Source organism: Jaculus jaculus, chromosome 5 (assembly GCF_020740685.1).
Source record: "Jaculus jaculus isolate mJacJac1 chromosome 5, mJacJac1.mat.Y.cur, whole genome shotgun sequence".
Classification (NCBI taxonomy): domain Eukaryota; kingdom Metazoa; phylum Chordata; class Mammalia; order Rodentia; family Dipodidae; genus Jaculus; species Jaculus jaculus.
In genome coordinates, this window is record NC_059106.1 from 87,299,864 (window position 1) to 87,327,664 (window position 27,801).

At 38.2% G+C, this 27,801-nt stretch overlaps 1 protein-coding gene across 2 annotated transcripts in view; it reads right to left on the minus strand.

Annotated features, from left to right (window-relative positions):
- Positions 1–27,801, minus strand: part of Agbl4 (AGBL carboxypeptidase 4) — a 1,499,625-nt gene that overhangs the window by 549,241 nt on the left and 922,583 nt on the right. For both annotated transcript variants that reach the window (XM_045149299.1, XM_045149298.1), the window contains exon 5: positions 3,476–3,692. In XM_045149299.1, coding sequence (XP_045005234.1) covers positions 3,476–3,692 — 217 coding nt within the window. The remainder of the gene's footprint in view (positions 1–3,475; positions 3,693–27,801) is intronic.

A 27,801-nucleotide genomic window follows, 5' to 3' on the forward strand; every position in this document is an offset into this window, starting at 1 on the left:
TCAGGACCATATCCAAACATGAGCTCGCTCTCCATTATCAAGCTACCACCAATTGTGGGCCACAAAAGGGCCTACACCTATTAAATTCTCTATAAAATAAAAATAAGGGTTATCTCATTTGTCTGGTGCTAACTTTACTCTCTGTTGGGGAATCTGCTTCTCTTTTTTAGATAGATGCAGATCCTAAAGAAAGAACCACCCCATCATACCTCAAAAGGGCCCCAGCTGAAACTAAGAATAATTGGTGAAACAAGCAAGGGTGCTGTTTTCTTGGTGAACCAGGTACCAACACAAGGAAGGAGATCGACACAGAGAACAATCAACTCCTACCAAATTAGATATCCAGAGACAAAGAGGACCCCAACACCTCATTACTGAAGCAGACCAAATGTGAACCCAAGATGGCTCAGGGAAATTTTGTGGAAGAGGGGGTGGAAAGAATGTCAGAGGCACACATTGGGCCATGATACACAGAGACATTTCTCCTACCCTTAACTGTGGGCTAACTCCACAATGTATGACCCATATACCTCAACAAGAAGGGGCCAGGGGGAGGGGGTAGGACATGGACAAGCCTAACAACAGTACCAACTTGACTGTATTCACTGAATACAAAAACTAATTAATAAAAAATAAATTAATTTAAAAAATAAACAAGATATTTAAAAAGAATTCCAGGTTGAATTCAGCCACTTTGCATATCTTTAGACTGGAATTCCAAATCCACCACCACACCTTAGGGCTAGACCCTAAGATCTGCCCAGTTACACCTCCTCCAGCCAGGTACCTAGAGATCCAAGAAACTTTAATAAAACTCCTGAATCTATTAGGGGCATCCATTCAAACTACCACAACAAATAGCTTAGTTTTGAAAAACTGGGAAGAAATTAGAACTAATAACTCTTTGAAGGTTTTGAGATGGAAAATAAGATAATTGTTAAGTGGATGATGGCAATTTTTTAGTTATGATAATTTAAGAATAGCATAAAAATAGCATAATGGTCAACATAATTCATTACTGGGATAATACATACCAAACTACAATGAGAAACAACCACACACACACACAAATAAAATCGCTTTAATAAACATATAGATAATTCCAGGTGCTGGAATTCATTTGTAACCTTACTACATTGTTGATAAGAATGAAAAAGGGTATAACGAGACAGTTGTTTTTTAAATATTAGCTCCTATTTTTTCAAAGATATTTTATGTATTTACTTAGAGAGAGAGAGAGAGAGAGAGAGAGAGAGAGAGAGATAGGAAGAGATAAAGAAAGAGAGACAGAGAGAATAGGCACACCATGGCTCCTAGCTACTACAAGTTAATTCCAGATGCATGTGCCATCTTGTGCATCTGGCTTAGGTGGGACCTGGGGAATTGAACCTTGGTCCTTTGGCTTTGCAGGCAAGCACCTTAACTGCTACGTCATCCCTCCAGCCCATTTTTTAAAATTGGATATTAACTTACTATATAACCCAATGACTCCACTTTTAGAAATTTAACCTGGAAAACTGTAATTGTAGGTGAACTCAAAGAGACCCATGTTCTTAGCCACATTATGGGGTTGTAATGACAGATCCAAAATCAAACCAATTAAAATATCAATTCAAGTATCAGTAGATTGAAGAATGACTACATGAGACATGACACGGTATTGCCTTTCAATGAACTTCTGTCCTGCACTGAAGTTCATGGATCATCAATATGTGGTGTTCCATAGTATATACTGGTAACATGGATGAACCTCAGAAATGCAAAGCTAAGTGAAAGATGTAAGATGTTTGCATAGTATATAATTCCATTCATATGAAATGTCCAGAAATAGCAAATTTATAATGTTAGTAAGTAGATCAGTAATTATCTAGAGTTATATTGGACTATGAGTTAGAGGGAATTACCAGGGGACCTTTATGGTATAATGGAAATTGGATTGTGGTAACAGATGTCCAACTCTATAAATTTCCTGAAAATCATTTATCTTACTGTACCTTTACAATGGGCAAGTGTTTGGTATGTAAATGATACCTCAAAAAAAAAAAAAAAAAACCATTAGGATAACCACACAAAGATCTTTACCAACATGTTTTTATGTTCAAGTGTTTTATTTGATTGGATAAAAAAAAAAAAAAAAAAAAACCAGAAGAAGATAAATGTGACAGGCCAAAATAATTCAACCTTTGCATCCCCCACTCTTCCACAGCACCCAAAGTACTCAGGTCCTAATTCCCAGATGCTGTGACAATAACTCAACAATACAAAGGACTATATGCAAGAATGATTGAGATAAAGATCTTGAGATGGTGAGATTATCCTGGATTACGTCAATGAGCCCAACACAATCATAAGGCTCCTTAAAAGTAAATGAAGGCAGCAGGAGAGAAGGTATATGAGGGATCTAGCAGGAGACGGACAACTAGCCATTGATGGCATCAATGTGGAAGGGAACCACAAAATGAGAAATATAGCACCTTCTCGAAGGTGGAAATGGCAGGAAAATGAAGTCATATCCAGAGTCTCAAAAGGAATAGAGATCTGCTAACATTGTCTACTTTAGCCCACAGTGACCTATTTTTGGACTTTTATAAGCCAATACATTTTTTATTATTTTAAGGCATGCAATTTGGAGAAATTTGTCACACAAACAGCTAGAAACTAACATGAAGTAGAAAACTGAAATCTGACCCAGAGAACTAAACATTCAAAGGGGAAGGTAGTTTGGGAACTACAGAGGGCAAGAGCACAAAGCACATTGTCAGGATAAACAAACCACACACCACTGGCTGAACTGTACTGAAGTTAAGTTAGATACACTAAGATACAAAATTATTCTCCATTCCAGAGATTCTCAGTCATCAAATGCTCACAGGCCCTTTGCAACATCTCATACAAGCTTCCTTTTATCTCAGAGATGTTGGGATTCAGCAGAACTTCTGTCATTTGTAAGACAGCTTCCTCAGTTCATGCAAAACAACAACCGTCCATCTGTCTCATGTCTTATTCTTCATGGAACCCTTAGAGCAATGAATCACACTTTAAAAACATTACTTTTAAAATTCACTACATGATGGGCTGGAGAGATGTCTTAGCAGTCTAGGTGTTTGCCTGCAAAGCCAAAGGATCCCGATTCGACTCTCCAGGACCCACATAAGCCAGATGCACAAGGGGGCACATGCATCTGGAATTCTTTTGCCATGGCTGGAGGCCCTGGCATGCCCATTCTTTCTCTCTCTCAAATAAATAAGTAAGAATACATATATTTTAATTTTCACTACATTATTACTATTAGGTATAGAATAATTATAGAAACTATAGTATTATTTGATATTATCAAATTCTTAAAATTTCTAGATCATATAACCTATAGACAACTAATATATATTGTTTACATTCTACCAAAACCAATTGCTAAGTCTCCACCCCAGTGTTGCCTGATTCTAAACAGAAATCTCAAGCCCATTTCTGGCCTTACCACGCTCTGGCCCAGCTGCTCCCGAAAGAAGTAATCCATGTTTCTCTTTTGTAGGCTGTCAAGGTAATGCTGGAAGCGAGTGTATGTATATGGGTAGCAGTAAGCAAACTGATAAATATCTTCTTCCCGGTCAAAGCAGAAAGCAAAGGACATCACATAATTCTTCCTATGGTCTGGGCAGCGGTAGTAGTAAACATTTTTTGGTGGTAGCCTTTGCCTAAAAGATGCAAACAAATTTTTTTTTTTTAATTATGGCTCTAATCTTTCTCAAGTACTTGAGAAATGGAAGGTTAACAGAGCTGAAATCAGTTTCACACATTTGTTTATCTTTCTTTTGAGCACTTTCTTAAATGACTGGGCATTCTGGTAGTCTGGATGTACAATGGTAAATACGACCAGGAAGGTCTTGGTTTTCATAGAGTTCATATTCTAATACAGTAGCATCCAATATACTAGTAAAATAAATAGGCTATATTGTTTATGAATACCAAGATTTACTTAAGAAAATGAGAGACATCAATGTGTGGAGGTCTACTGTTCCAGGCAAACAAGGATTTCCATTTTCTTTTTATTACAAGTCTAAGTTAGAGCCTTTAAAATAAAAGATCATGCACTGAGAATTTTAAAAGTACAGGAAAGAATATTTAACATTACTCTATAGATTGATCTAGGAGACTAGTTTCCCACAGAAACACTTTGGGAAACACCACTTCAAAATATGCTGTGTGAGTGATTTTGTTAAGCCATCATGTTTGTTATCCAGTAAGGATCACCAAGTCATATACATGAGAAAAAAATATGTCCCCATCATAGCTCCCACACTTCCTCATATTTACCAACTATACCTTTTCATGTTTTATGATATCTGAACTTTAACATTGTTTTCCTTCAGAGAATGCATCTCATTTCTTTCTCTTCAAATCTACTTAATCCTATAAAGCCTTTGAAAACTGTGCCTTTTCCATGAACCTACATTAACAATTCTGGGCCACTTCAACTAATAATTTGAGAATAACTTGTTTTCTTATTGACTGAATTTTTTCAGAAGATCTCTAAGGACAAAGATGTTTCTGGGGAATGCTAACAGTGTGAGTGAAGGGCTAGAAGACTCGCACGCAGTGCTTTCACATTCAGTTGAGAAGTCAAGGGCCATGGCCAATACATGAGGAAGAAACTATAGAACTAAGGTCAAGAAAATCAAGAATGATGCTGGCTCTATGTTGACCAACCTGCAGAACACTGTTCAGTGATAGACTCAAGGGCATTACAGCATGCTAGTGTCTTTGTTGTTGTTGTTTTTCAGAATCTTATTTCTGTTTTTGTGACCTTCTGATGCTGCTTAACTAGCTTGGTGAGAGGTGATGGCATAAGAATTTTATGGAATAGCAGAGATTATATAATATTTATACTACACACACACACACACACACACACACACACACACACACACATATATGAATTATATTATATTCATTAAATAGTCAATATTTGATTATATTAGAATAATGAAAAAAGTGGCTTATGTGGCAAGTTATGGCATATAAGGTGAGTAAGAACCTGAAAGTGCTGAGGAGGAGAAGATCGTAGACATCTACTACATGCTAAAGGAATGTGGCTTTTCTTATAAAATTCAGTTGTAGTATCAGGAGCTGTAAAGGGGTGTGCCTAGGCCCACCAATAAAGTCCATTTACCTCTTTCCCACAAAGCCATTGAAAATAAACATATAATCAACAACTTTGTTATAATGCTTAGAGCTCTAAGACCAATATTTTTAGTACACTGTGGCAGTTTGCATATAAAATGATCCCTCCCCCATAGGCTCTACCTTTATAATTAAGCCTCCTACTCAGTCTCCAGTGGGTAGAGCCTTTGGGAAGTTGAGCTTTGCTAGAGTAGATGTGTCACTGAGGAGTGGGGACTTGAAACTTTATAATCCATTCCCCTTGTCAGTGCTAGGACCAGCTCATTCATACTATTGCCTTTCTATTTCTGTGACAAGATGTGACCCTGACTACCTGCTCTGCCATGTTTTCCCTGTCATTATGAAAGATCTCAAAACTATAAGCTGAAATGAACCCTTTCTTTAAATAAACTGCTTCTGGTAGGATGTTTTGTCTCTGCAACAATAAGGTAACTGCTACATACACCTTATAACGAAAATCTTTTACTAACTATTCCTGTGTTGAAATTCTGGTACAACTAGTAGTGAATTAGAGAAGCTTGGAAGGTATTGGGGATCTAAGAGAAAGGTCTCTCTTGCTGGTGCTTCTGTTTGTGGAGCACAGAAGAACAAGTAGTTCCTGAAAAGGAAATAGGGAAATTATTGTCCTCCAAGATAGGCCTCAGTTGGACATTTAAGTACTATGTACTAAGCATCATTTGGTGAAGATAAGGGTCAAGGAGTGGCAAAATAAACGACTAAGTTATTACCCATGAGGCTGAGTTTCAGAGGAACACATGAGAAACAGAGTGTGAGAGGGAAGGCTGAAGTAGAAAGCCCAGACTACAAAGGGAACCAGAGAGCAGCACAGGGGCACAGGTATAGAATAGGTAGTGTTTCACAATTACGTGAAGCTAAAGAGTGGGAGGGTGGAGGACAAACTAGTCTGAAGGACTCAGATTAATATGTAAAAAGATAGATAATGAAAGTAGCCTTGAGTCTCCAGCCAGTGGTTTGTGACAATTACTCCTGGCCATGACTCAGTCTCAGTGTGAGTCTGAGTATTTAAGCACATAATCCTATGAAAGGCCATCCCTGTAGTTATAAGAACTTTTAAGGAATTCATCTGCCTACATTCCCTCTCCTAGGTGACTTGGAATGCCTAACCTGATTAGCAGATAGACTAAATGGCCCGTAGGAAATCATTGAGGGAAGTTGAGATGCTGTTAGGGGCTTGGATTTTCCAAATCTCATTAAGAAAAAAAAAAAAAAAAAAAAAAAAAGAATCCTATTTGAGAAGGGATCAGCAGGCCAGATCCATTGGTCAAGTACTGCAAGGGATAGGGGCAAATGGGTCTAAGACTAGGGAAAATTATCTTTCTCCTATATAATGTATTATTGTCTCTATCTTATTTTTCTTATTATATTTATTGTATCTTTGGCAATCAGTTCAATATTTTGTCTGAATTATCACTTAACTTTCACAAAACCATATAGGGTAGGAATTATTACTATTCCTGCACTCAGACAAGAAAACCAAAGCTCAAGAGATCAAAAGTTCCTCGAAGATTACTGAGCAGCAGAGCCTGACCTAGGTGAATTGGCTTCAAGTCCATGCTCTGAGCTCCTATGAGAGCTCATCCCTTTCCTTCTGCCCTCAGCTCACACCCTTAGCTTCTACATCAGGAAAATCTGGTTTCACAGTGCTTTGACCAGTAGCCTCTTGCTTAAAAGCCTTCAAACATTTTCTCACATTTCATTTTGGACCACAAGGTTCCCTCTGATTTCTCTATGATTCAGGTTTTAGCATCTATCCCTCCTTTCTCAAACACTCTGCTTTCTTCATAGTAAACTACACTTAATCACTCAGTACAACTGTGTGTTGTTCCTTTATCTCTTTGTACTTTATCTTTCCTTCTTTTTTTTCCTTCTTTTCCTTTGTAAATTCCAGGTCAAATGGTATATTGGATGATCTCTGACTTGTAATGTGGCATACGATTGATTCTTACTAAAGTTTAAACTACGTGGAAAACTACATAATTAATCAATGGGCAAAAGAATGTATCAGTGCTTATTCTTTAACATACTTCTGCTGCAAAGCCTTCCCCAATCAGTTTTGTCTTCTTTGACAGAATTTTATCTTCAGGCTTATCTCCTAACAATGAGCAGCAAGTATAAATGGCTTTTTCTTCAAAGAGAATGTAAGTTTCTTGAAAATGGAACTGTGTCTCCTCTTTCCTATGTTCCTCATTAGGGATGGCACTGAAAGGTCTTTAGCAATACTTGCTTATTTCAAAACAAAGTAAAACAAAATATGAAAAATTGAAAGAAGACTCTCCTGGAAGATCAGAAATAGGTATCATAGGAATGCTAATTTTTTAGTTTAGCACGAAATACAGGTTTTTCAGCAGTTAGCTAAGAGAAAGTAGAGAGACTCGCCTTATAGGAGTAAAACAAGGAAAGCTTCCAGAGATTCTGTAAAGAAAGTTCCTGTTCATGATAATACATTAGATTACTCAGTGTTCTTATTCTGTTTAGCACAACCTAAGCTTACACAAGGAAATAATATTACAATAATGATGATTATTTTGTTACTATTTTCTATGTATTTGTATAGCACTATGTTCTAGGCCAATATAAATATTTTGTAACATATTATTAACCCAACAATGGGGGTGAAAGTAATGGTAGAATCAAGAATCCTTAGGAAAAGCAGGCTATCTTTATTCTGTGGAAGACCATAGGAAAGTAATATTCTATCACCTTGACTCTGGTATATATGTTCTCAGGACTGAGAACAAGACATCAACCTGTGTCCATACTCATAATAGAAGAGGACACCAGAGCTTGGGAGGAAAACATTAGCTCTTCTAAGAGTCAAGTATGCAGATTATGTGTATGCACACACACATATTGCACTTTGGCAAATATACTCATCATGCCCATTATAGCCAAGACTTCATTGCATCAACCTTTCTTCACTATTAGATTAAGCTCCACTTGAGGGCAGGAATCAAGCAATCTTTATCACTGTTACTCCAGAATCTACCTAGAGCCTTGCATAGATGAGGTGATAAAAACTGACAATGAAAGGAATTATGAATCATTAATTTCAGCCTCACTAACATATATATGTTGTTATGTCCTATCCATGTGAAAGTAAGGACCATGCTGTGAATGTATGTTCTCAAAGATCTTCTTGCCTATATAGTAAATATCATTTCCCTACAATTCCCTTTCCTTTTTTTTTCTACAATATTCCCTGTTTGTAAATTCCAGGTCAAATGGTATTTTATTCTTGACTATCAGAAATTCTAGGATGAACTAATTGCTTTAAGTAATAATTGTAGGCACTGCTGCTTGTCTGATTCATGTCACAATTCACAGAAATTAGCACAGTACTTGTTGACTATGAAGAAGAGATTAATCCATGCTTACTGAGTGAATGGGTAAATTTATGATTTAATAGTAAATCAAGGAAATGGGAGGAAACAATTTCCCTCCTATTTACCATCCCTCTACCTTCTCTCTAAACTCACTAACTAAATTCCTAAGGCATTACTTTGAAGATTACTAGAACATAAAGAATAAAAGATACTTAGGACCTAATGTAGTATATTGGGCTCTTTAAAACTACATTTTCTCTCTCATTCTTCAGGATCCCAGTAATACAGGAGCGTTAGTTTCCTCTATAACAAGGCAGGAAAAAAATGGATGTGAATATGTTAGATCTAACTCTTGAGTTTTTCTTGACAGTGGACAAAAATTTTTTCTTCAGATTAGCAGAAGTCAGTATTTTTGGATTCTAAGTCCTAACAGAGGTTTTCTAAAACAAAGTCACTAAGATACTCTCAATGCAAGTAACATTTTATTCATACATATATATATGTATGTAACATGTATAACATATTACATATGAGTCCTTCTGTATGCCAGCAGTTTTCTACTTGTTGTACATGTTGTCTGACCCACCACATCAGGCCTGTGCTAACTGAAGTTCATGTCATAATTGTGACTATGGTCTCTGGGTTTCCATGGTTCACTTATTCAAGGACAGAAAACAATTAGCAGAAAATTCCCCAAGTATATCTGAAATTGAAATAATAGTCATCTCTCTTCTCTCTGCAAGAGTAGCAAAATCTCTCTATGCCAACACACAGCCTTTTAACCCATGTTTGGCTAAAATGACCCAGACCATTATCTGGCTTGAGCTTGTTGACCTCTTGTCCTCACGGATATCTGGTGCAAAGTGTCTGGCATGAATACTTATGTTATGAATCTACCATCCCTAGACAAATAGGACCCACTCTTACCTCCAATCCCACCTTTCCCCAAATTATTACAATGATGTACCTGTCATCAGCACATCTATTCTTATCTCTGTCCATACTTTGTCACAGCTAATCTCTTGGTGAGTCATAGAGGGCGAGAGAAAATGAGACCCAGGGAGTATTAAGATACGGACAATTGTTTTATGCCCTCACATCTAATCAGATTACTATTTTATCAGGAGCAAATGGGCATGAAAGGTGGGAAGAGAGAGAAAGCACATATTGCCAGTCAGAGTTCTGATAACAAAAACATACTGCTCATTTTTCAATTTAACCTTTTTGTCCTATACACTATATTGTTTATTTTTCAGTTTGTTTTATGTGGAGGGAGCTTTTGTCAGTGCCTTCTGGAGAAGGACACCTACACACTCTGGTAGCAGCTGCTTCTATTAATTCCAAGCCATTAAAAAATTAAAATCAAAGCCAATTATGTGGGCTGGTTTAGAGCCAGAGAGTAGCTGAGACTTATTACTCCCTTTGGTCCCAGACAGCAGCAATGTTCCTACCTGTGGCTAGCTACTGGTAGAATGCCAGTGCATCTAGAAATCTCAATTTCAAGTACCTTCATTCAAGAAGAGGCTCTAAAAATTTCCTTTAATCCAGGTTCTGAGACACAAGAAAATGCCCCTGGACAAGGAGTTTTTTTTTTTTTTTAATTTATTTATTTATTTGAGAGCGACAGACACAGAAAGAAAGACAGATAGAGGAAGAGAGAGAGAATAGGCGCGCCAGGGCTTCCAGCCTCTGCAAACGAACTCCAGACGCGTGCGCCCCCTTGTGCATCTGGCTAACGTGGGACCTGGGGAACCGAGCCTCGAACCGGGGTCCTTAGGCTTCACAGGCAAGTGCTTAACCGCTAAGCTATCTCTCCAGCCCTGGACAAGGAGTTTTGAGGTTAAGTTTGAGTCTAGGCTCTTACACATATAGGAGATCAGTTAATGTTGTGTGTAACTTTCATCATGCTCTATGTGATAGAAATTTGGCATCAAGTTCACACTAGTATGCTTAGGATATGGAACGGGCAACAAAGACCAGGGTAGAGGGCCAAATAAAAAGGAGATAGTAGAAGACAAAACCAATTCTCTCTGTGATCTTTCACTTAGGTTGTTCTCTCTGATAAGTTATATCCAGATATAGGAGGGCCTAACTCCTTTAGGTCCAAATAATAGTATAAATATAATAATAAGGGAAATATGCACAGATTATATATATATATATATGACATCTGCTAATATTATACACCATTTGTGTCACCCTTCAAACTTCACACCTCTATACTTGGTGAGATATCTAGGAAGTGTAGGAAATTAAAGGTAAGGTGAAAATGACTAGTCCTCCACATAGGTAACAATCAGAATGCTCTTGGCACACTTACTAAACAGTGTAAATTTAAAGCTGTGATGTGTTTGTTTTATTATACTACAGAAATATTTATTATATTTGTTATCCTTTCACTGACAATGAACAAAAGTATGAGACTGATCATTTAAGGAATGTTAGCTTAACATATTACCAGTTCTTATGAAATTAAATTATGAATATATAATTTATCTATAAGAATGATACTCTATTGGTGATGCAATTACATGATCACATAAAACCAGAAGTCACAAATCTAAAGAACTGCTCACATCTTTCATAAGAGTTAACAGAGTTTTTTTTACAAATGTCCAAATACTATGATTTGAACATATAAAAGCAGAAACATAAAATGAAAATGAGTGGAACTACATTAGAATTGTTACATACACTAAGTGAAAAGGTAGGCTTCAGAAATGGTGTGTAGTGTGGCTTATTATTTAGAGTTCATGACTTCTCTAGAATAATTTTAATCATTCCAATTCCAAGTGTTGTAAGCATAAAATAGTAGCTGACAATATCACTTGTTAATTAGTAGAACTAAATAAAAGCAGCAATTTTTTTTTTAATTTTTATTAACATTTTCCATGATTATAAAATATATCCCATGGTAATTCCCTCCCTCCCCACCCCCACACTTTCCCGTTTGAAATTCCATTCTCCATCATATTACCTCCCCATTACAATCATTGTAATTACATATATACAATATCAACCTATTAAGTATCCTCCTCCCTTCCTTTCTCCACCCTTTATGTCTCCTTTTCAACTTACTGGCCTCTGCTACTAAGTATTTTCATTCTCACGCAGAAGCCCAGTCATCTGTAGCTAGGATCCACATATGAGAGAGAACATGTGGAGCTTGGCTTTCTGGGCCTGGGTTACCTGACTTAGTATAATACTTTCCAGGTCCATACATTTTTCTGCAAATTTCATAACTTCATTTTTCTTTACCGCTGAGTAGAAATCCATTGTATAAATGTACCACATCTTCATTATCCACTCATCTGTTGAGGGACATCTAGGATGGTTCCATTTCCCAGCTATTATAAATTGAGCAGCAATAAACATGGTTGAGCATGTACTTCTAAGGAAATGAGATGAGTCCTTTGGATATATGCCTAGGAGCGCTATAACTGGGTCATATGGCAGATCAATCTCTAGCTGCTTTAGGAACCTCCACACTATTTTCCACAATGGCTGGACCAGACTGCATTCCCACCAGCAGTGCAGAAGGGTTCCTTTTTTTCCACATCCCCACCAACATTTATGATCATTTGTTTTCATGATGGTGGCCAATCTGACAGGAGTGAGATGGAATCTCAATGTAGTTTTAATCTGCATTTCCCTGATGACTAGTGACGTAGAACATTTTTTTAGATGCTTATATGCCATTCGTATTTCTTCCTTTGAGAACTCTCTATTTAGCTCCATAGCCCATTTTTTGATTGGCTTGTTTGATTCCTTATTATTTAACTTTTTGAGTTCTTTGTATATCCTAGATATTAATCCTCTATCAGATATATAGCTGGCGAAGATTTTTTCCCATTCTGTAGGTTGCCTCTTTGCTTTTTTCACTGTGTCCTTTGCGGTGCAAAATCTTTGTAATTTCATTAGGTCCCAGTGGTTAATCTGTGGTTTTATTGCCTGAGCAATTGGGGTTGTATTCAGAAAGTCTTTGCCAAGACCAATATGTTGAAGGGTTTCCCCTACTTTTTCCTCTAGCAGTTTCAAAGTTTCCGGTCTGATGTTAAGGTCTTTAATCCATTTGGACTTAATTCTTGTGCATGGCAAGAGAGAAGAATCTATTTTCATCCTTCTGCAGATATTTATCCAGTTTTCAAAACACCATTTGCTGAAGAGGCTGTCTCTTCTCCAATGAGTATTTTTGGCATTTTTATTGAATATCAGGTGGGTATAGCTACTTGGGCTTACATGTGGGTCCTCTATTCTGTTCCACTGATCTACATGTCTGTTTTTGTGCCAGTACCATGCTGTTTTTGTTACTATGGCTCTGTAGTATAGGTTAAAATCAGGTATGGTGATACCACCAGCCTCTTTTTTGTTGCTCAGTATTATTTTAGATATTCGAGGTTTTTTTGTGATTCCAAATGAATTTTTGGATTGTTTTTTTTCTATTTCCATGAAGAAAGCCTTTGGAATTTTGATAGAGATTGCATTAAATGTGTAGATTGCTTTAGGTAAGATGGCCATTTTCACAATATTGATTCTTCCAATCCAGGAACAAGGGATGTTTCTCCACTTTCTAGTGTCTTCTGCAATTTCTTGCTTGAGTGTTTTAAAGTTCTCATTGTATAGATTCTTTACTTCCTTGGTTAGGTTTATTCCAAGGTATTTTTTTTTTTTTTTGATGCAATTGTGAATGGGAGTGCTTCTCTGATTTCATCCTCTGTGTGTTTGTTGTTAGCATATATGAAGGCTACTGATTTCTGTATATTTATTTTGTATCCTGCTACATTGCTGTAGGTTTTGATCAGCTCTAACAGCTTGCTAGTAGACTCTTTAGGGTCTTTTATGTATAGAATCATGTCATCTGCAAATAATGATAACTTGATTTCTTCCTTTCCAATTTGTATCCCTTTTATATGTGTCTCTTGCCTTATTGCTATGGCTAAGACTTCCAAAACTATATTAAATAAAAGAGGGGACAGTGGACACCCTTGTCTTGTTCCTGATTTTAGTGGAAAAGCTTCCGATTTTTCCCCATTTAGTAATATGTTGGCTGTAGGCTTGTCATAAATAGCCTTTATTATATTGAGATATGTTCCTTCTATTCCCAGTCTCTGTAGGACTTTTATCATGAAGGGATGTTGGATATTGTCAAATGCTTTCTCTGCATCTAATGAGATGATCATGTGATTTTTGTCCTTCAACCCGTTTATGTAATGTATTACATTTATAGATTTGCGTATGTTGAACCATCCCTGCATCTCTGGGATAAAGCCTACTTGGCCAGGGTGAATGATCTTTTTGATATACTCTTGTAGTCTGTTTGCCAATATTTTGTTGAGAATTTTTGCATCTATGTTCATGAGGGAGATTGGTCTGTAATTTTCTTTTTTTGTTCTATCTTTGCCTGGTTTTGGTATCAGGGTGATGCTGGCCTCATAGAAGGAGTTTGGTAGAATTCCTTCTTTTTCTATTTCCTGGAAAAGCTTAAGAAGCAATGGTGTTAGCTCTTCCTTAAAAGTCTGGTAAAATTCAGCAGTGAATCCATCCGGGCCTGGGCTTTTTTTAGTTGGGAGATTATTGATAACTGTTCGGATCTCCATGTTTGTTATAGGTCTATTTAAGTGATTAATCTCATTTTGATTTAATTTATGTAGGTCATACAGATCAAGGAAATCATCCATTTCTTTCAGATTTTCATACTTTGTGGAGTATATGCTTTTATAGTATGTCCCTATGATTTTTTGAATTTCTCTGGAATCTGTTGTGATGTTACCTTGTTCATCTCTGATTTTATTAATTTGTGTCTCTTCTCTCTTTCTTTTGGTCAGATTTGCTAAGGGTTTATCAATCTTGTTTATCCTTTCAAAGAACCAACTCTTTGTTTCATTAATTCTTTGGATTGTTCTTTTTGTTTCTATCTCATTAATTTCTGCCCTAATATTTATTATTTCTTCCCGTCTACTAATTTTTGGTTTGCCTTGTTCTTCTTTTTCCAAGGCTTTAAGGCGAAGCATTAGGTCGTTTACTTGCGACCTTTCTAATTTCTTAATATAGGCACTTAAGGCTATAAATTTACCTCTTAGAACTGCCTTCATTGTGTCCCAGAGATTTTGGTATGTTGTGTTCTCATTATCATTTGACTCTATAAATTTTTTGATTTCCTTTTTGATTTCTTCATTGACCCACTCATCATTTAGTAGTGTATTGTTTAGTTTCCATGATTTTGTGTATGCTCTATAGCCTTTCTTGCTATCAATTTGTAGTTTAATTCCATTGTGGTCAGATAGAATGCAAGGAATTATTTCAATTTTCCTGAATTTGTTAATATTTGCTTTGTGTCCTAATATATGGTCTATTTTAGAGAATGTTCCATGTGCTGCTGAAAAGAATGTATATTCTGCAGCCTTTGGATGAAATGTCCTGTATATATCTGTTAGGTCCTTTCCTTCTATGACCTCATTTAGTCCAGATGCCTCTCTGTTTATTCTTTCCCTGGATGACCTGTCAATTGATGAGAGTGGGGTGTTAAAGTCACCCACCACCACTGTGTTTGGTGTTATCTGTGACCTTAGTTCTAATAGTGTTTGTTTGACGAATTTGGGAGCCCCCAAGTTAGGGGCATATATGTTTAGGATTGTAATGTCCTCCTGTTGGAGTGTGCCCTTAATCAATATAAAGTGACCTTCCTTATCTTTCTTGACTAACGTCGAACTAAAGTCTACCCTGTCTGATATTAGGATAGCAACCCCTGCTTGTTTTCTAGGCCCATTTGCTTGAAACACCGTCTTCCAACCTTTCACCCTGAGATAATGTCTATCCTTTGTAGAAAGGTGAGTTTCTTGGAGACAACAAATTGTAGGATCCTGCTTTTTAACCCAGTCTGTAAATCTATGTCTTTTCGTTGGGGCATTGAGGCCGTTGATATTAAGAGATATTATTGAAAGGTGTGTATTTATGTTTGCCATTTTTGTGTGTGTGTGTGTGTGTGTGTTACTGGTTCTACCTGTGCTCTCTTCTGTTAACTGGTATTTGAGTATAGCTTGTTTTTTCTAGGTTCCTTATATGTGCGCTTTTCCTTTTGTTCAGCATGGAGGATTCTATCAAGTATTTTCTGTAGAGCTGATTTTGTCTTCAAATACTCCTTTAACCTGCTTTTGTCATGGAATGTCTTTATTTCTCCATCTATTTGAATGGATAACTTTGCAGGATAAAGTAATCTTGGTTGACAGTTGTTATCTTTCAGAACTTGGAATATATCACTCCAAGCCCTTCTGGCTTTAAAAGTTTGTGTTGAATAATCTGCTGTAATCCTGATGGGCTTGCTTTTGTAGGTAACTTGATTTTTCTCTCTAACTGCTTTCAATATTTTTTCTTTGGTTTGTGTGTTTGGAAGTTTGATTATAATATGGCGAGGAGAGGTTCTTTCTGGGTTTTGTCTGGCTGGGGTTCTAAAGGCTTCCTGTATCTGTATTGACACCTCTTTCCCAATTTGGGGGAAATTTTCCTCTATGATTTTGTTGAAGATGCCTACTATGCCTCTGGAGTGGAGTTCTTCTCCTTCTACTATGCCCTGAATTCTTATATTGGATCTTTTCATAGTGTCCCGAATATCTTGAAATTCCCACTCATACTTTTCTATAAGTTTGTCTTTTCTTTGTTGGACTGCATTAGGTCTGCCACCTGGTCTTCTAGCTTAGATATTCTGTCCTCTCCCTCATCCATCCTACTGGTGAGATTTTCTACAGAGTTTTTTATTTCATTAACTGTGTTCTTCATTGCTAGTAATTCTGACTGGTTTTTCTTTATTATTTCTATTTCCCTATTTATGTCTTGTATTGCCTTCTTTATTTCAATAAATTGGTGTCCTGCCTCTTCTTTGATTCCTTTGATTTCCTCTTTGATTTCCTCTTTGATTTCTTCTTTGATTGTTTTCATGTGTTCTTTGACCTCTTTGAACATATTTATAATTATTCTTTTGAACTCTTTCTCAGGCATTTCCTCTAACTCTTTCTCATTGGAGGACATTTCTGATGCAGTAATACTTTTAGGTGGATTTATATCATATTGCTTTTTAGTGTTTCTTGTGTTATAATGTATATATTTTTGCATCTTGGATTAAGTTAATGCTTGGATTTTCTAGCTAGCTGTGTATTCTTAGCTGTATCAATTGATTTGATGTAATATATTTTCAGGGTAGGACCCTAAGGTATTAGGTGTGGCTCTTAAGACTCTCAGAGTATCTACAAAGATGTTCTTAGGGGTTGAGTTTCCCTGCTATAGGAGTATTCAAGCAGGCTGAGTGGAATAAAATACAGGTAGATTCTAAAATTTAACTAAACACTGTACACATTCAATCAAAAACAGCCCCGAGTATGTATGCAAGAGTAGTTATTATAATGACCACATCCTCTATCAACAAAGAGGTTTAGATTTCTGGTCTGTTGAGGGATCCAAGTCAGCTTGTGACCAAGTGAGACCCTTCCCTGGTGCAATCCCAGTTACCTTGGGTGATTGTGGTCTCAGTCAAGTTGCTGCCTGGGTCGTCGGGCCGCTGTTCTGATTTCTGGAGCTGGGCACTTGCTTTTCCTACGGGGCAAACCGAGCCGCTGCTGCTGCCTCTGCTGCTGCCGTAGCTGCCACCACCGGAGCCACCACTGCTGCTGAAGCTGCCGCTGCCGTGTCCACCGCCACTGCTCCCCCCGAAGCCACTGCTGCGGGATCTGCCGCCACTGCCGCTCCTGGGTCCGCTGCTGCTGGGGCCGCTGGTACCGGTGCTGGAGCCGCTGAAGTTGCTGCCGAACTCTGTTCCTGCTTGGGTCCCGCTATCAGCCCATGTTGGCGTGGCTGGGTCCCGGGCCGCTGCTGTGCTGCTGTTTTCGCTGGAGCTGGGTTCAGTCGTTGGGGGAGGGGAGGGAGCCGCGGCTGCTCTGGTTGTCTCGCTGCTCCACGTGTTCTTCTACCTCGCGGTCTGCTCCTCCGCTGCTCGCTGCCGCTCTCCCCTCACGTTTCCGAGTTGCGGAGAGCGCGGTGTGAGGGGAAAATCCCGCACCTGGCTTTTCCTGCGGCTCGAGCCGAGAGTCTGGCGGCTTTCTGCTGCGCCGCGGCTGCGGCGGTTGGCCGAGCTGCCGGAGCCGCTTTTCCTGCCTGTGCAGGCTCTGGATGCTCTATAACTCTTCTACTTCTCTGCTGCTGCCTCAATTTTCTATACACCTCACTTTTTAGTAAAAGTGTGTATTTTGCTGAGTTTTTTTGGTCTTTCTCCCCCCTAGGCTGCTTTGGCGTGGTACCTACGCCGCCATCTTAACCGGAAGTCCCCAGCAATTTTATATCAGTATTAATCATATGTTTCAAATAGAAGCTAACTTAACTAAATTCCAATGTAATACAATTATTGTTACCCAATTCATGGGAAAAAAGTAAAGCTTTTAAAAATATATATTTTATTTATTTATTTATTTGAGACAGAGAGAAAAATCACATACTGAAAACAAACTACAGATACATGTGCCACCTTATGTTTCTGGCTTTACATAGGTACTGGGAAATTAAGCCTGTGTCCTTTGGCTTTGCTAGCAAATGCCTTAACAGCTACAGTCCCAAAATAAAGCTTTAAATAATACTTTTAGTAGTATTTGAGTTTCTGGTCTTATGTTGAGGTCTTTGATCCATTTGGATTTGAGTGTAGTGCATGGTGAAATGTGTGGATCAAATTTTAGTTTCCTGCATGGTGGTTATCCAGTTTGTCCAGCACCATTTGTTGAAGATGCTATCTTTTTTCTAGCCTGTATTGTTTGGGCCTTTGTCGAATATCAAGTAGCTATAGTTGCTGGACCCAAAATCTGGGTCCTCAAGTCTATTCCATTGGTCTATACTCCTGTTTTTATGCCAGTACCATGCTGTTTTTATTACTATGGCTTTGTAGTATAGCTTTAGATCAGGTATGGTGATGCCACCAGAGGTATTTCTTTTGCTGAGGATATGTTTGGATATGCGAGGCCGTCTGCCTTTCTATATGAAATTTGAGATCATTTTTTCTATCTCTGTGAAGAACACTGTAGGGATTTTAATTGGAATTGTGTTAAATCTATATATTGCCTTTGGTAGGATTGCCATCTTCACAATGTTAATTCTGCCTATCAATGAGCATGGGAGGTCTTTCCATCTTCTCAAGTCCTTCTCAATTTCTTTTTTTGAGAGTTTTTATATAAAACTCGAATACTACTGGAAGAAAATTTAGGAAGTACTTTCCATGATATAGGAATGGAAAAAGACTTCTTGAAGAAAACCCCAGTGGCTCAAGTTCTTTTTTTTTTTTTGTTGTTGTTATTTTTATTTATTTTAAAGTGACAGACAGAGAAAGAGGCAGATAGAGAGAGAGAGAGAATGGGCGCGCCAGGGCCTCCAGCCACTGCAAACAAACTCCAGGTGCGTGCGCCCCCTTGTGCATCTGGCTAACGTGCGTCCTGGGGAATCAAGCCTTGAACCTGGGTCCTTAGGTTTCACAGGCAAGTGCTTAACCACTAAGCCATCTCTCCAGCCCGGCTCAAGTTCTTAAACAGTCACTCAACCGATGGGATCATATGAAACTGAAGAGTTTCTTTACAGACAAGCATATAATAAGCAAAGCCAATAGAATCCCCACAGAGTGGGAGAAAATATTTGCAGGTTATCCAACTGATAGAGGCCTTATCTCTAGAATTTACAAAGAACTCAAAAGTCTAAACAATAAGAAGACAAATACCCCACTCACAAAATGGGGTACAGAGTTGAACAGGCAATTCCCAGAGGAAGAAATACAAATGGCAAACACACACTTAAGAAAATGTTCATCATCCCTAATCACCAGAGAAATGCAAATTAAAACAACTATGAGATTCCACCTTACCCCAATAAGGATAGCCAACATCAAAAAGTCAAATGAAAATAAATGCTGGTGAGGATGTGGAGAAGCAGGGACACTCATTCACTGTTGGTGGGAATGCAGGATGGTACAACCACTCTGGAAAGCAATATGGATACTCCTAAAAAAGCTTACTATAGAAATACCAATAGACCCAGTTATACCCTTACTGGGCATCTACCCTAAAACCTTCAAACTAAAGGCCAGAGAGATTTGCTCAACCATGTTTGTAGTGGCTCAATTCATAATAGCTAAAAGCTGGAATCAACCCAGATGTCCATCATTAGAAGAATGGATAACAAAGATGTGGTATATCTACACAATGGAATTCTATACAGCAGTAAAGAAAAAATGACACAAAGAAATTTGAGGAAAAATGGTTGAACCTGGAACAGATCATTCTCAGTGAATGTACCCAATCACAGAAAAAAATTCAACACATAGTCTCACTCATCTACAACACCTAACCTGAATCTACCCAAGATACCTTACATACTCAGCAAGCACCTCATGGACTAGACAATAGGATGGAAGGGAGGGCGGGGAGGGCATCGAAGGGTGGAAAACAGTAATCTGGACCCAAACAGCATTGGTACCATAAAATTCTACTTCCTAAAAGACAGACCAAATGGCTGAACCTTCACTAGACCTTTACAGGAAACACCTGAACCACAAGACACTGGAGAGGGTAGGATCAAGACTACCCTAAATCTTCTACATCTTCCATCCTTCCCTGTCCCCCCCTCCCCTCTATCTCTCTCCTCTCTAACTCTCGTATATTAGTTATGTTTTTCCTCAATTTATTAGTGGGCACTGGCCTATAACCCCCACTTCCAGCTTGGGGCTACCATCCACAATGAGCTTTTGATCAGAGAAACCTACAAGGTTTCCCAAAACAATGACAGACTTCTGTCAGAGTACTTGATGACCCACCAAAGGCCAGTGGTAAGACCCTATTGCTGAAGACTCCATATGCAGCTGATATGCAAAATCGAATAGCATGGCTGGAAGCCAGGAGAGAGTCAGTCCCCAGACAGTCAGCGTGTCTAGTGTGCTACACGGGTGACTGGGGGAAACGACAAATGTCTGTCCAAGCAATTCATTGCCTAATCTAATTAGCAACAAATAACCTGACGTGATGCCCACACAAGTGCAATAGTGGCACACAGCCATGGTGAGGAACCAACTACTCTTGATTTGGCTAACTGATCCCCTCAGTGGTACTAGACCCATAGCTGGAGCTGGGAAACAAGTCAGAACCATACCCAAACACAAGCCCACTCTACAATATCAAGCTATCATCAATCATGGGGAACAAGAGGGCCTATACCTATCAATTTGTCTATCAAAAATGTAAGTGTTATTTCAATTTTCTGGGTGCTAACTTACTCTCCATTGGAGAATCTGCTTCTCTTTTTCAGATGGATGCAGATCCTATGGAGAGAGCTGCCCCAACATACCTCAAAAGGGGCCCAACTGAAACTAAGGACAATTGGTGAAACAAGCAAGGGTGATGTTTTCCTGTGAACTGGATACCAGCACAAAGGGGAAGGAGACCAACGCAGTGAAAAATCAACTCCTACCAAATCAGAGAGCCAGAGCCTCAGATGCCCCCAACACCTCAGCACTGAAGCAGACCAAAAATGAACCCAACACGGCTCAGGGAAATTTTGCGGAAGAGGGGGCGGAAAGAATGTCAGAGTCACATGTTGGGTCATGATTTGCAGAGACATTTAGCATACCAATAACTGGGGACTAACACCACAATGCACGACCCATTTACATCAACAAGGAGGGTCTAATGGGAGGGGGTAGATCATAGATGAGCCTAAACAATGGTACCAAACTGCCTGTATTTGATGAAAAGAAAACTAATAAATCAAATTAAAAAAAATAATAATACTTTTATTTATTTACATGCAAGTAGAAAGAGATAAGAGAAAGAGAGAATGTGCGTGCCAGGGCCTCTAGTTAATGCAAAGAAACTTCAGATACATGTGCCACATTATGCATCTGGCTTAACATGGGTACTGGGAAATTTAACCCAGGTTGTTAGGCTCTGCAAGCAAACACCTTAACCTCTGAGCTCTCTCCCCAGCCCCCAAAGTAAAGTTTAAGTTTTTTCTTTAAAAAACCTTTATTTTATTTTATTTGTATGAGAGAGAGAGAAAGGCAGATATATATAGAGAGAATGGGCACACCAGGGCTTTTAGCCCCTGCAAACAAACTCCAGATGCATGCACCACCTTGTGCAACTGGCTTATGTGGGTTCTGGGGAATCAAACCTGGGTCCTTTGGCTTTGCAGGCAAAGCACCTTAACCTCTAAGCCATCTCTCCAGCACCCTTAAATTCTTTTTATGGAAGGCAAAATGCTTATACAGATATTTCTACTCAAAAATCATTAAAGATAAAATTATTTTGTTAGGAAAGTATGAATAAAATTTTGGTGGAAAGCAATCAGCATCTTAAACCAACAAACCTGTAAAGCAGAAAATTATTTTAGATTGGTGGAGAAATTCACATAGCTCATAATTTAATACGAATAACCTTCTATACTCTCTCTTCAAATAGAAACCACAGTTGCTAGAATACTTCTACAAGACTGAACCATACAATGTTTGCAAAAAGTTAACTGTAAATAAACTCCATATGAGCACAAAACTTCCTCAAGTTCCAGAAAGGTAGACATGCTTTTTCTCTTTACTATTTGCCATCAGTGAAATTACCAAAATCTTGTGCCTTTTATAACCTACTCTGTAAATGCTCATTCTACGTTTTTGTTGTTATAAATGATATCTCTCAGCTTTAGCTTTGTTTTATTCAATAATTGACTGAAAATCTATAATTAAATATTCAGTAATTAAATCACCAAAATACCTCAGTTTTTTAACTTTTATTCAATTACAATTTTTGGAACATATATATATATATATATATATATATATATATATATACACACACACACATACATACATACATATACATATACACACATATGTATATGTATATGCATATATATTCCAAAATAGCCAAATATGTACATATGGCTATTTTTCTTTCTATCTCTCTTTCAAATAAATAAATAAAAATTAAAAAATTTTAAAATATAACCCTATAAATACTGAAAGTAATAACGTTAAAGACCAAAATAGGGGCTGGGGAAATGGCACAGTGATTAAGAGCATTTACTTGCTGCACATGCATGAAAGCCTGAGAGGACCTGAGACTGCCTGAGTTTGACTCCCAGCACCCTTAATAGTTGGGTATGCCTGTAACCCCAGTCCTATGGCAAACAGAGACTGGAGCTTGCAAAAACTGCAGGTCAAAGTTCAGAGAGTGATTCCATCTCAAGGAAGTATGCAGTTAAGAGATAGAGGAAGACAGCTATTCTCACCTCTACATATTCTCATGTGCACATCTTCACACACACCACCACCACCACCACCACCACCCAGAAGCCCACATTTAAAAAGAAAAGAAAAAAAAAAAAACAAAACTGCCAGGCATGGTGGCACACACCTTTAATCCCAGCACTTGGGAGGAAGAGGTAGGTGGATCACTGTGAGTTCAACGCTACCATGAGACTACATAGTGAATTCTAGGTCAACCTGGACTAGAGTGAAACCCTACCTCAAAAAACAAAACAAACAAGAAACAAAAACTAAAATGATGAGACCATATCAGAAGAAAATTTTCATAAACATACCTAAAATACAGTGTTATATATAGATGTATCTAAGAACTAATTAAGCACATAGATGCACATTAAAAGTAACCACTTGAATTTTAAGGAAATGAAAAGTTTTCCTCAAACTTTGCTCTAAAATGCATATAAATATATATCATTTTTGGAATAAATCTTACATATTAGATATATTTTGAAAATAAGTTTTAAAACACCAATGTAATAAAAGAATTGGGCTTACAAAACAATGTCAAGCAACATACAAACATTTATAACTGGATCTTTTGTTTACTTTCAATTGGATGATAAATCAGATGGCTATCCCATCCAACTGCCAATGTGATTGCTCCTCTTGGGTATATCAAAGTGATCACAAATTTAACAATTAAAATTGATCTCCTTGCATCCCTCCAACCCAGGATTCTGAAAGTGCTCCCGTGTCTTTGAATAGATCCCATTTTTATGTACCTAACCTGATAAATCATAAACTTGAGTTGACCTTAATTTATTCCCTCATTCTTTCTTCCAGCAAAACCTTGTTTTGTCAATATTAAGATAATAGCAATAATAACAAACATTGTGCCAGATCTTCCAAAGTTGGGAGCATACTTCTAGATGTTCAATAAACAGTTTAGAAAGAAAAAAAAATAGGAAACAAATACCATGCTTTAATGAAACAAACTTATAATGGAACATGAGATAAATAAAATCAGATCAATACATAATGTAGTAAAGGTGATGATAAGTGTAATGAATGCAAAAGTAAGTTAAAGGTGTAGGGGCCATGCAAGGGCCTTGTTAGAAGTTAGAACTTACATAAAGGTAACTATCTGGTGGCAGATGGAAGAAGTATGGAAAGAAAACATGCATACCATGAATCAGGAAATAGTAAACAAAATCCAAGCACATGGAGATCTTGGTGAGTCTACTAGCAGAAATGCAAGTGTAAATGAAAAGGAACAAGTGAGGAAGAACCTGGCAGAAATGAGTTAGAAATTAAAGGAGAGAATGCAATTGTAGAATCTGACAATTTAAGTAAAAGCTTTGATTTGTGGGAGGGTGAAAATACAGACAACAGCTAGGCAGCCATCACAGTTTTCAGGTAAAATATGATGGGTTGTGCAAGAGCAAAGGCTGAGGAGCAAGTAAATAAGAACTACTATCTAGAGTCTGTTTTGAAGGTACAGGCCACTGGATCTGTTGATGGATTGGATATAAAATGTTAAAGAAAGGGCTGGAGGGACAGCTTAGTAGATAAGGTGCTAGAATGCAAAGCCAAAGGACCCAGGTTTGATTCCCCAGGACCCATGTACCCAGATGCACAAGGTGGCACATGTATCTGGAATTTGTTTGCAATGGCTGAAGGTCCTGGCAGGCACATTCTCTCTCTCTCTCTCTCTCTCTCTCTCTCTCTCTCTGTGTGTGTGTGTGTGTGTGTATCTCTCTCCCCTCCCTCTTTCTCTCTCTCAAATAAATGAATAAAAATTTTAAAAATGTAAATGTTAAAGAGCTTGGTATTCTATTTACTAATTATAAATTTTACTATGTGAACATAATGCATATTGGTTATATTTTCATTGGGTCATACTCTTTGTGTCCCCTATCTCCTGCTGCCATTCTCCTAAGGGGCCTCCTCCTTGAGGTTATCAGTATTTACTGTGCAGTTATAAAAGCACTAATCAGTCTCTGTGGGAAGGACAATGCCTCAGGATACTCCATGCCACTGATGGCTCTAACAATCTTTCTGGCCTCTCTTCCACAATGTTCCCTAAGCCTTCTGGGCATGTTAGAGACTCCTTTAGTGTTAAGCATTTTGTGTTCTCTGAATTTCTTACCAAGGTCTTCAAATTCTCCAAATGGTTTAAAACTGTCTATCTCCAAAACATATCTCCAATTTGTCTACTTTTGTGTACTTCAATGCTTTTACTACTATACTAAAAACATAACCAGCCCAACTTTCTTTTCCCTACTTCATTCTGCATTCCTTTCTCCATACAGTCCTTTAGAAATTTAATTGGGGGCTGGGGAGATGGATTAGTCATTAAGGTACTTGTCAGCAAAGCAAAAGTACCCAGGTTCCATTCCCCAGTACTCATATAAAGCCAGATGCAACAAGGTAGCTCATGCATCAGGAGTTTGTTTGCAGTGGCTACAGGCTATTGGTGCACCCATTTCCCCTCCCACCCCTCTCTCTCAAATAAGTTAATAAATAAATAAATAAATAAAAATATGTTAAAGAATCAGTTGGATCCTGTCACTTCCTATATTAAAACTATTTCAAAATTTCCATTTATGCTGGAATGAAATCCTTAACATAATTTTTTACTTCCTCAGACACAGAGTGTATAGTTCATGTCTACACCTCTGAACATCTTTTATTTTATCCATCAGTTGTTCTCCACATTAACATCTTCCTTTGTTTCACTACCCTACTCTTCTTTCTGTTTGTGATTTTGAGACAAGGTCTCACTGTGTAACCTTGGCTAGCCAGGAACTTGCTGTACAGAACAGGCTGGCAGAAACACTCCTGCCTCTCCCTCCTGACTCCCTAATGCTGGGATCATGGGCATGTTAGACCACATCTAGCAATATTTTTCTGGTAATGGGGATTGGATTTTTATTTTAGTTGCAATGTTACCTTGGATATCACCACCTAAATTAGACCCTCTAGTTCTCTATCACAGAACTAGGTCCTTTCCATAAGAACATTAATTTAACTTATAATTATATTGGTTACTTTACTCACTGCTATGTCCAAGTTATACATTATAAGAATCAGCTTAATGAAGGAAAGGGTTTATTTCATCTTACAGTCCCGAGGATGCATCCCATCATGTTAGGAGTAGGAAGCAGTAGGAGCAGGAGTAGGAAGCTGGCTAGTCAAATTGCATCCATAGCCAGGAAGCAGAGGTGAATGCTGCTGTTAAATTCCCTTTCTATTTATTTATTTATTTATGAGAGATACAGAAATAGGCAGGTAGAGAGAGAGAGAGAGAGAATGGGTGTGTCAGGGCCTCCAGCCACTGCAAATGAACTCCAGATGTGTGCACCCCCTTGTGCATCTCTGGCTTATGTGGGTCCTGGGGTGTTGAACCTGGGACCTTTGGCTTTGCAGGCAAGTGCTTTAACCTCTAAGCCATCTCTACAGCCCTCTTTTAAAACAGATTTATTTTTATTTATTTATTTGTATCAGAGAGAGGGAGAGAGAGAGAGAGATAATGGGTGCACTAGGGCCTCTAGCCACCGCAAACGATCTCCAGATGCATGTGCCACCATGTGCATCTGGCATACATGGGACCTGGAGAATCGAACCTGGGTCCTTAGGCTTCACAGGCATGTACCTTATCCACTAAGCCATCTCTCCAGCCCCACTTTCATCTTTTTATTCAGTATGGGACCCCAGCCAGTGGGAAGCTGCCACCCAGAGCTTAGGGTGGATCCTACCATCTAATCTAGAAAATCCCTTACAGACATTCCTAGAGATTTGTTGCCATAGAGATTATAAAACCTATTAAGTTGACAATCAGGATTAAGCATTACAATTATATATTCATCATAATTGTTTACATAGTTATATTTCTAATGAGCTGGTGATTCCTGTATGGGTAGGAATAATATCCATGTTTTGCTGAACAGTACCCTATTTACCGAATGGAGTAAATATATGCTGGTTAACACATGGTACCAAAGGAAAAGGCTGACTAAAACTGGAAACATGAAGTTCTAGACCCATAGTGGCTAGTGGGGTTCCCAGCAGTGGTAAACTGGGTGGCTATTGTGGTAGAGGGGTGTCTAAGCTTGATGGTTAGATTTTTTTTCAAAGTTTCACACAGTGTTTCTCAGAAAAAATGATAAAAAATTATTCATCTACATAAAGGCTTTCTTGCTATTTCTTTATGGTGACAAGGACCTATATAGCATAGCATCCTTTATGCTTCTCTTTCTGGATCCTTCCTGCTTCTTTTCTTAACCCATAAGATAGTATCTACTAAACAGAAAGGTTCATTGTCACTGAGCTCTGTCATTTAAGTAGTCATTAGGAGATCTTTCAGCCTGTATATGTAGAAATCTGTCTGGTTCATCAAGAACATGTGGCCTATGAGGTGTTTGTCAGGGTCTCACAAGAATGGCAGCCAACACAAAATGGTTACCAACTGTCCCTCTATATTCACTCAGTGGAGTAGTACTATAGGCTTGGTGTGATAAAAATTGGGAGGGCTTAATAGCAGGCAAAAAATATAGTGAAACAGAACCATTTGATCATTTGATTCATCAGATGTATTATATCCCCGAACCTCTATCCTCTATCTTATAGCCTGTAATCTTAGCACAAGAACTACATGTTCATTGAGTCAACTAAGCTGCCCCCATTGGAGAGACTGAGGGGTATATAATGAGAAGAAATTCAAGTGACCCTAACTCCCAAGAATTCCAGAGTGACCTAAATTCCAGGTTACCATATCTAGGGAGCTTTAGCCAAAAAGCAATGTGAAACCAACACTGAGTCAACATTCAAGAAAGTAGATTTCCAAGGAGAAAAGTTAGAGGTGCAGAAGGCATATGTAGCAAGTGATGTTCAGTTTTCCTGTGTGTGTGTGTGTAGGGGGGGGGGGGTAGGATCACATTCTCAAGAGAATGGAGATGTGACAGTGAGATGGAGACAAAGATCCCTTAACAGGTGATGCACGTGCCAGAT